This window comes from Primulina eburnea, chromosome 6 (assembly GCF_022965805.1).
Source record: "Primulina eburnea isolate SZY01 chromosome 6, ASM2296580v1, whole genome shotgun sequence".
Lineage (NCBI taxonomy): Eukaryota > Viridiplantae > Streptophyta > Magnoliopsida > Lamiales > Gesneriaceae > Primulina > Primulina eburnea.
Window position 1 is genome coordinate 26,253,210 of NC_133106.1, and position 12,932 is coordinate 26,266,141.

Below are 12,932 nucleotides of genomic sequence, written 5' to 3' on the forward strand. Positions count from 1 at the left end.
GTTGTCATCAGATTAATTTCTTTTCTGAGACAAATTTAATCAGATTGATCATCTTTTCTTCTTCAGTCAAAGTTTTTGACACCACTCTGGCCTTACCTTGTTGATGTAACAAAGGTACCAAATGATGGTAGTAACCAACCTCCTGAAGTTCGTTTACTAGAACTTGGTTGTTGTTATAGTTTCTGAATTCTTGTTTGAATATCCTTTAATATTCCAAGAATTTCTTCCTTATTTTCAAGAATTTTCTCAACTCGTGAGGTACAAAATATAGCATATTGCCATAATTTTGGACTGTCTTCTGGTTTCCCTAAGATCTAAAGAGAGCTTAGAAGAATCTGATACTATCTCCAGAAACGTATTTGTTTGAATCATATGTTTACCTGAGGGTGCAATAGCTTCCCTGGTTGCTCCTGATATCTAACCAAGGTAGATAAACTTGTGTATATTCCAATATCTTGGAATAATTCTTGTAAATTATTTTTCTCGAACCTGAATTCGGATTCATAATTTTTCCAAAATTTTCCTCCTCAAACATTTCGTTTCTTTATAATAATAAATCATGTGTTTGAAATAAATCTATCTAAGGCTCTGATAGCATTTTTTAAAGCACGGGGATCGACTAAAATAAAATAGGGAATAAGGGTAATTTTGTCAATTTTATTGTATTAGGGAGTTTAAAGAAAGTTTTTGATGTGCAAGGAGTTTGAGAAAAGTTAAGTTTGAGTTTGGGGAATTATGAGCAATTTACCCAAATTTTAATATAATTAATATTTTGATGACACAAATCATAAAATAGAAAATTATAGAACTTTTAGGCTCCGTTTGGTATGTGTGATGGGATAAGTAAAATGATTAGTTATTAGAGTGATTAAAAAATGAGAGATATGGATTAATAGTATGGTGAGATAAATAACATGGTGTTTAGTATGATTGTAAAATGATTGATTAATTTTGTAAAATTTATTGTAATGACCAAAATGCCCCAATTGTTAATTAAATATATATTCTTAAAATAATTAAATAAATAATTAAATATTTATAATTAAAATTTATATTTATTAAAATTAATTTAAATATATTTATTAAAAATATATTTGAAAATATTACGGTAATCATTAAACAAAATAAATTAAAATTTAATAAATATATATTTTCATAAAAAAATTAATTAACAAGATTATAAATTTAAAAAAAATTAATTTAAGATAGATTTGAATTACCATTTATTTTCTTTAAAATGATTGAAAATAATAAAAATATATGATATTTATTTATAAAAAAATATAATAAAAATTTAAATATTAAATTAATTATTAAATTTTCACTAATTTTAATTTTCATATTATATTGAAGAAGATAATTCAAGGGTATTATGGTCAATATAAAATCTTATCATGATCACTATTCAATAATTATAAATTATCACACCTTTTTAGAGGGATATTTAATCACACAAATAACATGAATGGTGAGGACTTTCAAGTATAATCAAGGACCTATAGATTAAATAAAAAATAAACCAAACGTAATATAAGAGGTGATTATTTAAGAATCATTCCTTATCATGACTATCAAACATAGCCTTAGGGTTTAAGGTAATAAAGACATATCGGATTAATTGGGTATGAAAATAATATCAATGGTTTTTTTTACTAAATTTCATTTTATTATCTTAGAGATTGCATGGCCTAACAATTGATTTTAGGGGAAAACAAACAGAGAATCTTTTTTTATTGATGCACTATAACAATACCTTTAACTCGACTGATATTTGATAAAATTGAGCCTTTTGTACTGAGTTCAAAAGCTACCATTATATGGGCTCCAGTGCAAGCTTGCGTGGTGAGATTCGTGTTTTTGTTTTTGGTCGAGGCACAACTAAGGAGCCGCTTACTCGAGCTCGACTCTATTGCTCATCAGTATAAACTGAAAGACGAGATTTATTGAGATAGTTGGCTGACTAAACATGGATATAGAGATATAGCAAGTACAAAAGAAAAAAACTTTCGAGCAAGCATGTTCAAGCAATTCCAAATATATGAAATATTTTTGGAAATAAACAGTGCTATAAAATTAGCATCAATAAGGTTATTGAGTTCTGGATAAAAGGAGCACACACCAAATTTAGCAGTCAGAACCTAACCGGTTTTCGCCTTTCTCTGTTCTTGAAACTTGACTGCACCACAAATCTTCTTCCAGCAATGGATGACAATGATGGTAGGTATAATAACCCACCATATGTTAGCCATAATGTAATAAGCAAAATAATAAAATGGACTTGCAGCAAAGTTATCTCCTTCTAATATAGATGTAATAAAATACACTGCAGTTCCATAAAGCTGCCCCAGACAAATGGCCACTTGGAGTATGTAGCTATATGTTTTCTTTGTAGCTATAGCATACCTGCCAAAATCCAAGACGGATGGTAATGTAAGAGCCACAATAGTTTTGCGCAGATTTTTCCGAGCCATTACAGAGCTGGGAATAGAAATGCGGCACTCGGTTTAAGAGAGTCGAAAGAAATATATAAAAGGACCCTCACAAAAAATATCAAGTTGGTTAAATGGTTGAACACATAGTGGAAAGGCATGTTCATATTCATCATGAAATCGCTTTCAGTTTTAAACTGTATAACACTCATTCTGTCGACTTTCAATCGTGCCATAGGCAGCCACATGGGATAGCGGGAGCAGCGTCCCAGGAAATTCTATACATCGAAGCTTATGTCTACATATCACGTGGTAACTATTAAGGAAATACATGAATATTATCATGGTAGACAGCTGTAAATCTATCATAACTTGAAGGGGTGCAATGGCCCGAATGTAAAAAGGTCTCTTTCCAGTCAAACAACAAATAAGATTAAATTCCAAAGAAAGGGAAAAAAAACAGAGATACATTGTTAATTTGATGCATACACTGCAAGGAGACAAGCTGGACCCTCTAAAACAGCTGTGATTCCTTCAACAGCGATTACTCCAGAATCCCGTCCTGCATACCTTGAATCACCTTTGCTGTATTCTTTCCCTGCCAGACATAAATTGCATCCTTATGGAAATAAACGTACAATTTTAGAAAAAATACCCATGATGAAATAGTAGAACTAGAACTTACAAACTTCAGCAAGGTAATGTGGAGTCGTTTTTTTGTAAAATTCTGGAGAGAAGACAAAATATCCCTCCAGAATAAGGTGGGTAAGGCCCGTGAATATCCACCAGCACATAAGCACTCTATTAACTTTTGACTTCTTATGAAACAGCCCTAACATAAAGAAAAATATAAATCCTTTAAAGTTGTCATCCCACAAGTCAGATATCATGACAAGAATAAAAGAGATTTCCCAAATCAGATTTACGAAAATAGCCGAAAACCATAGCATACACGCCAGATTGCGAAGCTGGAAATGTTGCCTGGATTACTGGCACGAATTGCATCATTTCAAAATCCAATTTATATTTGGCGTTCACAAAGGATGGGAAAAATTCATATACTCTTACTGGTCATTCCTTCCAACCTGATAAAAAGGGCTCATCCTCAGCTGATTGACTTTTTCTTCAAATCAAAATCTAAGGTAAACTTTCATTTGCATTGAGGTGGATTCAGTGCTCGAGAGATAGATGTTTATACACTGAGAAGGGATGTATGCATTCTTGAGACGTGAGGTCTTTCGTATCTAAATTAGATAATGTAGTACATCCTAAATATGGTTAGGGTCTTTTGCTAGAAAAAAAGCCAAAAGATGAAGAACTGGGTGGCAAGCCAGGGACAACCAAGAAGGTTGATAAACTAATTGAGGGTTCATATTGTAAAACTTTCTCTAGATTTATCAATGGTTACAATTCTTTTTCCAAGAAATCTTTTATGCATTTTCTAGGATATTATTAAGGATTTCATCAAACACTTACAGCAGCTTGTCAAACAAAAGCTTAAAGTTATATTTAAAACAAGAGGTATACAGGCATAGCATTTACAATTGGATAAAGAAAAGAGTTCAGGCAATTCTATTAAGAAAAAACTATATGAAGAAAGCACAAAGTTAATATAAATCCAGATTAAACTAATTATATTAAGCACATATAGATATTTTTTTAGCCCTCGGTGATAATTGCATTTTGATCGCTTTATCTACTCAAAGCAATTCACGTGAGGGGCTCTCCCAAGCAGAACACTAGTGCAAGGTCAGAACTAGTATTGATAGCTGACCATTTTTGGAATACGAGTAGGTCATCTAGGTGGTGGAGACAAACCAAAGAGAGAGCAAAAGGAAGGTTGGGTGCTTGTGAGGCGAGGCCACCCGACCTCAAATTTGAATGGAGGAGAGGGTTTAACTCTGGATCCTCCCTAGTTGAATCAAATAATTATAGATGAACCTACAAAAATTAATGTACTACATGATAGAAGACAACAATCTCAGTAACTTTAGTTTCTCAATGTTAGAGTAGATGTCCTGCAAGCGAACGTTTGACTATGTATTTATTGACTCAAGTGTAATATACAATTTTTATTTTAATATAATTTAACTTTTTATGGTTTTAATTACTTTATCTGTATACCCATGCAATCTGCATAGATAAAGTCATTGATTATACTTTAATACAAATGAATCGTAATTCGATCTTGAAACTTATTTTTAAATTTGTTCCTAGTCGATTCAGCCGGCTAAAATAAGGATAAAGGCCGTTTAAGCTTGAGACTAGCATCTGTGATGTTGTGTACCGTGTTTCATGGTAAGGGCATAGAGATGTCCAATCATGCAGATGGGTAACCATACGATGATTGTACCGAACAACACTCCATCGGACTTTTGAAGTGGTTATCATTCATTGAGAGGAAAAGTATGTGGCTGTGATTGTGCATGATTAGTCTTTACGACCCGGGACAACACTGAGGCTCTACATACTAGGATTGAGCTTTGACTCGTTTACCGACTCCGCGGGGGTCACAAGGTGGCGAGGTTGGGTGCAATTGCGAAATGTGTAGGAGCCAGTGCATTGTAATCGGGAATTCACCACTCACCTATGGGTGTGGATATCCTATGTGATCTAACGAAATAATAGTGAATGAAATCTCTGGCCAGAGTGTGGGATGTACATTAGGGAAAGAGTTTTCTAGTTGTACATGCGATAACACTATTAATGTTTCATGATTGTATCACATATCTATCAAATTAATATACAACCCTCGATGAACCAATGGTTGCAGATTCGATCGGGATATATGAGATGAAGTGACCGTACTGTACGCTAATCATAACAGACTGGTTCTTGCAAGCACTATCAGTGATACCTAGGGAATCATCAGGCGATGCTACTAGACCATCATACCATGATTCGATGAGTTTAATCAGAAAAAAATAATTTCTGACATTCTCGTGACCAAATGTGGATTCATGGAATGAGGCAAATTAGGGTAAGCCCATATAAAGGAAAATTTCCTGAACGGCTAGCTATATCCCTGAGTCATTGATGGTCACATAAGCACTAGTTTATTTGTTCCTGTTAAGATAATAAATTCAATGAATTGAATTTATAAGAAATAAGTTTGATATGATCAATAAGCATATAAATAAAGTTTATAAAAGCATATAGAAATTTTGAAAGTATGACTACTAAAACAGTCAAAGTGAGTTCACATGCCTTATTTAGACATTAGTGATCTCGAAATTAAAGTGTGCATCATAATAACAAACAAGCTAAAATTGTCATATCGATGATATTTGATCACTGATCGGGATTATGATGAGATTAATATAATGGGAACATATATCATTGGCTTGTAAGAGTATAAGCCCATCATACTAATTTATTAAAGTTCAAATGGATTTAATAATTAAATTATATTTTAATTGAGTTCAAATATAGCTCATTAAGTTTTTATAAAATATGGTATTGATTTATGTAACATGAAAATATTCATGATACCATAATTTTAGTAACTTGCACACAAAGCAAAATAAATTAATGCATCATATTCTTGAAAAGATATATGCATTTTTAGTCGAGATTGACTATGATTTGGGCATGGATTTTAGAATATTTAGTTAATTATATTAATTAAGTAAATGGTGGATTAAAGAAATAATAAGAATTGATTCTTCTTATTGCACAAGCATCATTCAAAACTTTTTGGAATTTTGAAAGAAAAACTTTCAGCTCTCGAAATCCCAATTTTGCAAGAAAAATTTTGCTTATAGTATTGAGTCGATTTCTTCTTCGTGTTTCATCTCTACACAAAATATCTTCTAATTTTCTAGTACAAATTAGAATAGGAACAAGTAATCCGGTCTTGGATCTGATTCGAAGATTAAAGAAGGAGATTTGAAGAAAGTTCATAAGGATTTTCAACAAGAACTATGTCCGCTAACACTGGAATAGTTAGAGCCGAGTGAATTAATTCACTAAAGATACATTAACAACTCCCTGTGAATGTTTATGTTTAATTTAAACCATACGAGTGTCCAAATATTTTGAATGTCAAATTAAAATTTTAAAACTTTCGCTGCGATTTGGACACGAGAAAAACGATTACCCAACCGTCAACCCATACAGGCAAGACTTCGCTACTTCTCAATATTAATTTAGTATTGACAGCATAGGAGCCAGGAGCACCTGCGCTGGGATTTCATTTCATATAGATTGCTAAAGACACGTTTTTTCCCCGAAGAAATCATATATCCGTTGACTAAAACAAAGAAATAACAATAGATGAAAGTGTGAAACAATTTGAAGCAGCACTTACCAGACAAAATCCACATGAAGAAAACAACAAGCACAGAAGAGATGCCATATACGGCAAGAATGGTCGATTGTGGAAGGAACCCAGGCACGAATCCGGGCAACTTCAGATCTCTTGGAACATAAGGGTGGTTCACCACATCTGCCATTCCCGTATTTCCTGGTTACGTAGCGTGTTCATCATACAAAAACAATAAGAAAGAATCTAGTCTCAAGTTTTTTGGCCTTTTTGGCTCTAAAAAAGGCTAAAACATCATAATCAAAACATAGCTATTACTTTTAGCAATAAGATCTAATCAGGAACTATCTCAACTTGTGAATTCAGAATGACAACGTTGGTGTAGAAAACAACATTTCAGCGAAATTAAACGAAACCAAGTGAATAAACAGAAGTGCTACCAAATCAATACACCAAAACCTAACTTTCCAACTATTAAACATTCCCACTACACTAGATTTGCTTTTCCACACAAGAAAACCCATGCTGAAGTAAAGAAGCAGCAAATTCATTAGCCAAATAGTGTTTCGAGCTCCAGATTCGAGACCAATCTGAGCAAGAGGAAAGGGAAGCAACATTGGAAGTAGAATGAATACTCACAGATTAAAACCTTGAAGATAAATCGAGTCTACGTCAAATGTGTGAGTAATTATTGGATGTATGAATAAATTGAGAGACTTCCGGCGTCCGTTTTGATTGAGCCGTGTTTGGATGGTTAAAAGATAGATTTGGATTCAAATTAAGAATTGGATTTGGAATTGGATTTTGAAATTAGGGATTTGGAATTTGTTTGGTGTTTGATTTGAAATTTAAAAATAGTGTTTAGAAATCTTTGGAGAAAAAAAATTTTGAATTTAAAAATGTAAAATTTTACTAAAATAACATTTGATCTTTTACGTAAATCATTTTTTAAATCATATTATTCACATTATTAAAAACCCAAAAATTTAAAATTACTATTATCATATATTTTCAGTTATATAGTTATGTTATACAAATTATATAAAGTTTTATATAAATAATTATTAGTGAAAACAAAATAAATCATTAAAATTAAATAATCAAACATAAAATCTAAATATTCAAATTTAAATTTAACGAATAAATTATTTCAAAATTAAATATTCAATCATATCTTAATTTTATAAATAAAAAAACAATTTATTATTATTAAATAAAGGATCATTCAATCTTCCAGACAATTATAAAAATAGATCTTAAGGATCAAATATGCAAATATAAAACTAATAAATTCAACATGGCCATTATTATATCTTAAGTTGAACTGTCTATTTTCCATGATAGCCACCAATTGGCGGCCATCATGTGGAAGTCCTAAGAAAAATTCAATTATAATTGGATTTGATATTAAAAAATCATTTGCTGCAAAAACAAAATTTTTATCAACTCCACTCAGTTTTTTCAATTTAATGTATACCTCTTGGAAGCGAGGTTTGTTCTGTTCAGCGACATCCATCGTTTTAGTAATTTTCGAGAGTAATTTGCGAGAGTGTAGCATTCAAACTATAAAGTTTCTCGTTCAGATCATCAGATTTTGATACTTTTTTCTTGTCACCCTTAGATTAACAATTGTAGATGATGAATGAAGAATGAAAGTTTGTTGAAATTTCTTCTTCCTGAAATCATCCAAACTTTCCAAATGTATCTCTTGCTCAACTACTAATTGGTCGGTCTCTTCTATTCTTGAAAATTCACCACGACTTCATTCTCTCGTCCAACGACGTGTCTTCTCTTTTCTAGTTTCTGCTCCTTTTCCAGCGGCTCTATCTTTTTTAAATAGTTCTCGAAGCACAAGAAAAGAAGGAATAACAATATTTCGGACAAGTTTAGCATCATGATATACTTACTCAATATTACAATATTTTGGACAAGTTTAAAATCAGGAAATACTTATTCAATTTTCATTAATAGGTTAAGACAATGCATCCCAAACCTCTTCCCGTGCATCAAATTTTTTGTTATGTCGTTCCAACCAAATCCACTACCTCTTTTAAAAACTTCTACAACAATAGTTATTTCAACATCTTGAGCCTCGGTATTCATTTCCTAACATGTAATAAATAAAAAACTGAAATACAAATGAATAAACTATTTAAAATAGTAAAATAGACAATGACTTCATAAGAAAAAATAATCGAACATAAAAATCACAAAACAAACAAATAGAATAAAATAAAACATATTAGATACAAATCAAACCAACTGTACATTATTATTAAAATAATATGACATAAAAAAAATATTCTAATTACCACCGTTCGTATAATCATCCCATATATGTTGCGATATCATGTTCTTTATAGATGTTCCAGGCCTACCACATTCATGTGTGCGACGGGAAGAAGTAAAATCTTCATTTCTCACTCCTTCATTTATAAGTTGATCGTCAATTGCAGCAATCAATTGTTCATTGGGATCTACTCCCATTAAAAAGTTATGTAATATGCAACATGCTACTATAATCTCTGAATTGGTCTCTATGTTATACTTAGGCTCAACACCACTAGCTAAAATTGAAAAGCTTTTCTTTAAGATACCAAAGGCTCTTTCAATTGCATTCTTCAAATATACAAGTCTGTGATTAAAATTTCTTTTTGCGATTCTGGACCACGACTGCTATATTCTGTTAGATGATATCGTGTTCCTCTATGAGGAGCGATAAATCCATCTCTTAACATAAATCCAGCATCAACAAGATAAATTTACGTACACAAATATTTGTAGATTAAAATATATTGTTGTCATTTATTTTCAACGACTAATATTGTTGGAAACCTAATTTCGGTTGTTTGACAAACTAAGAGATTAATTTATTGGATTAAGCTGATCAAACTTAAATCAACTGACAGTTGCCTAACTGAAGATTGATGCTCAGGTTATTAAAGGAAACCGAAACAGCCGAACTGATTTTACAGAGTCAACTGACTGATCAGTTGGAAACTGATCAGTTGAGATATTCAGTTGTGAGCTTACCAATGTCTACATATCAGCTGAACACGTCATCAGTTGAAAAGGACATTCAACCGACAATAGTACAAGAAGCCTGCAACTTGTAGTGGAACGCCGCATTCAGAACTTGCATTGTACGAATGTCAGAAGAATATTGACGTGGCAATCAACGGATATAAAGATTCAAATATTATTTAATGTTACCGTTGAAGAGAAGCCTATAAATAGGTGAGAAGAGCAGTTGAGAACCAACTCTTATCAACACGATTCATCTATTCTCTCAAGCTTCCTGTTACCCTACTGAATTTATTACTCTCATTTGAGATTCAAAAAGCTCACATTTATCAGAATTATTCGTAGCATTTGAGGCTACTTTTCGAGCTTACTAGCACAAAACATTTCATCCAAACTTCCCATTCCCAAATTATTGTAACATTTTTATGTTCAAAATCTTGATTTTGATGTTAACAGAACTTGTTATTTTGTTTCTAGCAGGCTTATCTAGTGCGCAGAAATCTGAAACTGATCATGTCCCGAATCGATCAGTATCCGAGCCAAAACTGAAGCTTTCGAGATGCCAACTGAAAAGAGTCAACCGATTGCCAAATGAACCAGTGCAACTGGTTGTGCAGCTAATAGGTGGTTCAACGAAAGACCTTCAGAAGCCCGGCCAGCTGATTAAAAGTCCAACTGATGAAGAACCCAGTTGAACAAAACAATTAGTACAGACTGATTTCACCAGACCAGTTCAGAGCATCGGTTGTAACTGATGAATTCGCATATCACGACAAGACTATCAAATAGAATTCAGCTAAGCACGTATATACAAGGTACAAGTTACTTCACAGATGAAGGTACAATAATGTATGTTGCAGCAGAGCTAAAAGAGGAAAACTTCCAGAACAGTAGTCAGAATGAAGAGACGTATAATAAGGAAGCACATGCAAATACAACAGACATGATTATTGAGTTTTCATGTACGACAACTAAGCGACTACAAATACCAGATCAGGACCATTGAAAAAGTAGCGGAACTACAACAAAATACTAGTGTGTGAAGAAAACATAGGGCACACTCATCTCATATCAGCTTACTAGAAAAAATTAGCCCAATTTTGTGAGAACACCTTCGTGTTTTATTGATTAGATCATTTCTCACACATTCACACACATTAACTCACATATACAGAGAGTTGAGCTTATTGTTTAGCTGAGTGAGTCTTCACACAAAGACATTAAACATTGTGTTTTTAGTCTTGGCATAAGAGATGTTAAACATTATGAAGATTGCAAGGTGTTTCCTGCAATCTTGAGTGTTAGGAGTTCTAGTTAGGTAATGTCCTTCTGGAGTGAGTTTGTACAAAGTGTTGTATAAATCAAAATCTTTTAGTGGAACCTACCTGAGGTGGTAGAAGGGGTGACATAGGAGCAGTTGAAGTCACCGAACATCCATAAACATATCTTATGTCTTTAACTGCTTAAATATTGGTTTTCAACTGACTTGATCAGTTCAGCTGACATCAGTTCAGTTCTTCCCATAACTGGGCTGATACAAGTCTGAACTGATCCCCCTTATTTCAGTTATTCAGTTTACATAAGATAAAAGTTTTGAATTATTCAGTTTTCTTAATGAATGATTATTTTGAGTATATTCTGCTTGGTTTGAAAACCAAACTCGATTTAATTAATCGGTGTATTCATTCTTAGAACACAAGCTATTGCAGCTTATGGAGAATATTGTGTTCGAAGTACTTTCAAAGGTGTTAAAACCAATCCTTCACAAACCAAAAGTCCTAGCCTCAAATATTTTCATATCGATCGTCAAAATCCTTATCACCTTCTTTTGTTTTAGTTTCTTTCATTTTGAACATAGGCAGCGGCTAGAGGAGCCATTGCAGTTTCCAGAGACAACGTTTTCCAATGAAGTGCATTTTCTTTTAAAAGAAGAACATGATGACAAAAGAGGCTTCTCGGCAAAATTCTAAACCTGAGAAAGACTATTGATTAATATAAAAAATGTTTTTTTATTAAGGTTTTGTATAATATTTTATAGTTTAAATTGTATTAAATATTTATGTTTTACAATAACTTGTATAAAAAATAAATGTGTTGTATAATTGCATTGTTTTAGTTATTTTTACAGGTTCAGAAAAACAAGAAAAATTTTGGATAGAAAAATGAGAATGAGATGATACTTAAATTTGTATAAAATTGATTTCTACTGGGTGCAATAATTGTCCCTGCTTGGTAGAGCGATCGAACCGTGGTGCTTGAGTTGTTGTGCGGTTTTAAAAAGATTTGAGTTGCACCATTACCACTAGTTATAGCTATTGGTAAAGCGGTAAGCACTCGGTCCTACAATTGGTATCAGAGTCAAGGTCACGTGTTCGATTCCCATTGATTACAAGGAGTGCAATTATTGAGAGGAAGATTGTTGGGTGCAATAATTGTCCCTGCTTGGTAGAGCGATCGAACCGTGGTGCTTGAGTTGTTGTGCGGTTTTAAAAAGATTTGAGTTGCACCATTACCACTAGTTATAGCTATTGGTAAAGCGGTAAGCACTCGGTCCTACAATTTCAATTCCATAATATTGATGAAAAAGTTGAGATAAAATTCTTCTCACAATTGAAGTTAAATTGAGCAACAAGTGAAAGTGATACTAATGTGATTACAATTTTACCAAGCTGGAGTATTTTTTCCATATCTGTCAAAATACTTAGTAAAAAAATATATGAAAATTTACCAAAATTCAGAAACCTCAATTATGAAAAATATTTTTTTTTACGTGGGAGAATCAAATCTATCAGCAAGATTGTCAAAGATGGAATGCAAGATGCAACAAAGACTTGAACCATTCATGAAGAAAAAATTGCACCAATTATATGTAGAAAATAATATTTTATTTTATTTTGTCTCCCCAAATTGACCTATAAATAGGAGTGTATTGTGATGAAAGAAATCATCTAATATTTTATGAACAAAACTTTGAGTTCATAATTTTTCTTTTTTTTAATATTATTATCATGCTAATTATATATTTCAAGTTCTTCATTTCAATCATGAGTAGATAATCTTCCAAAGTCGAGATGAAAATGTAATACTCTTGGTATAATAATAAAGTAATAATACTTAATTATTTAATCATTATTTATTATTTATGTTATTTAGTTTATTTTATTTAAGCATTTTTATACCCTAATTATAAGTGGTTTTTTTTTATCTATTGGTGC

The 12,932-nt window shown here is 32.2% G+C and overlaps 1 protein-coding gene across 2 annotated transcripts; it reads right to left on the minus strand.

Moving 5' to 3' along the window:
* Nucleotides 1-1,922: 1,922 nt before the first annotated feature.
* On the minus strand, nt 1,923-8,190 carry LOC140833988 (probable 3-beta-hydroxysteroid-Delta(8),Delta(7)-isomerase). 2 transcript variants are annotated; one of them, XM_073198550.1, is made up of 5 exons: nt 8,171-8,190; nt 6,739-6,894; nt 3,115-3,261; nt 2,919-3,027; nt 1,923-2,403 (listed from the first exon to the last, which is right to left on the minus strand). In XM_073198550.1, exons 2-5 carry the CDS (start codon nt 6,881-6,883, stop codon nt 2,139-2,141), a joined length of 666 nt encoding a protein of 221 aa, XP_073054651.1. In that variant the 5' UTR covers nt 6,884-6,894; nt 8,171-8,190; the 3' UTR covers nt 1,923-2,138. The 2 variants fall into 2 exon arrangements, with proteins under 2 accessions (XP_073054651.1, XP_073054650.1); XM_073198549.1 differs by lacking the exon at nt 8,171-8,190 and adding an exon at nt 7,333-7,478.
* Between the last annotated feature and the right edge of the window lie 4,742 nt (nt 8,191-12,932).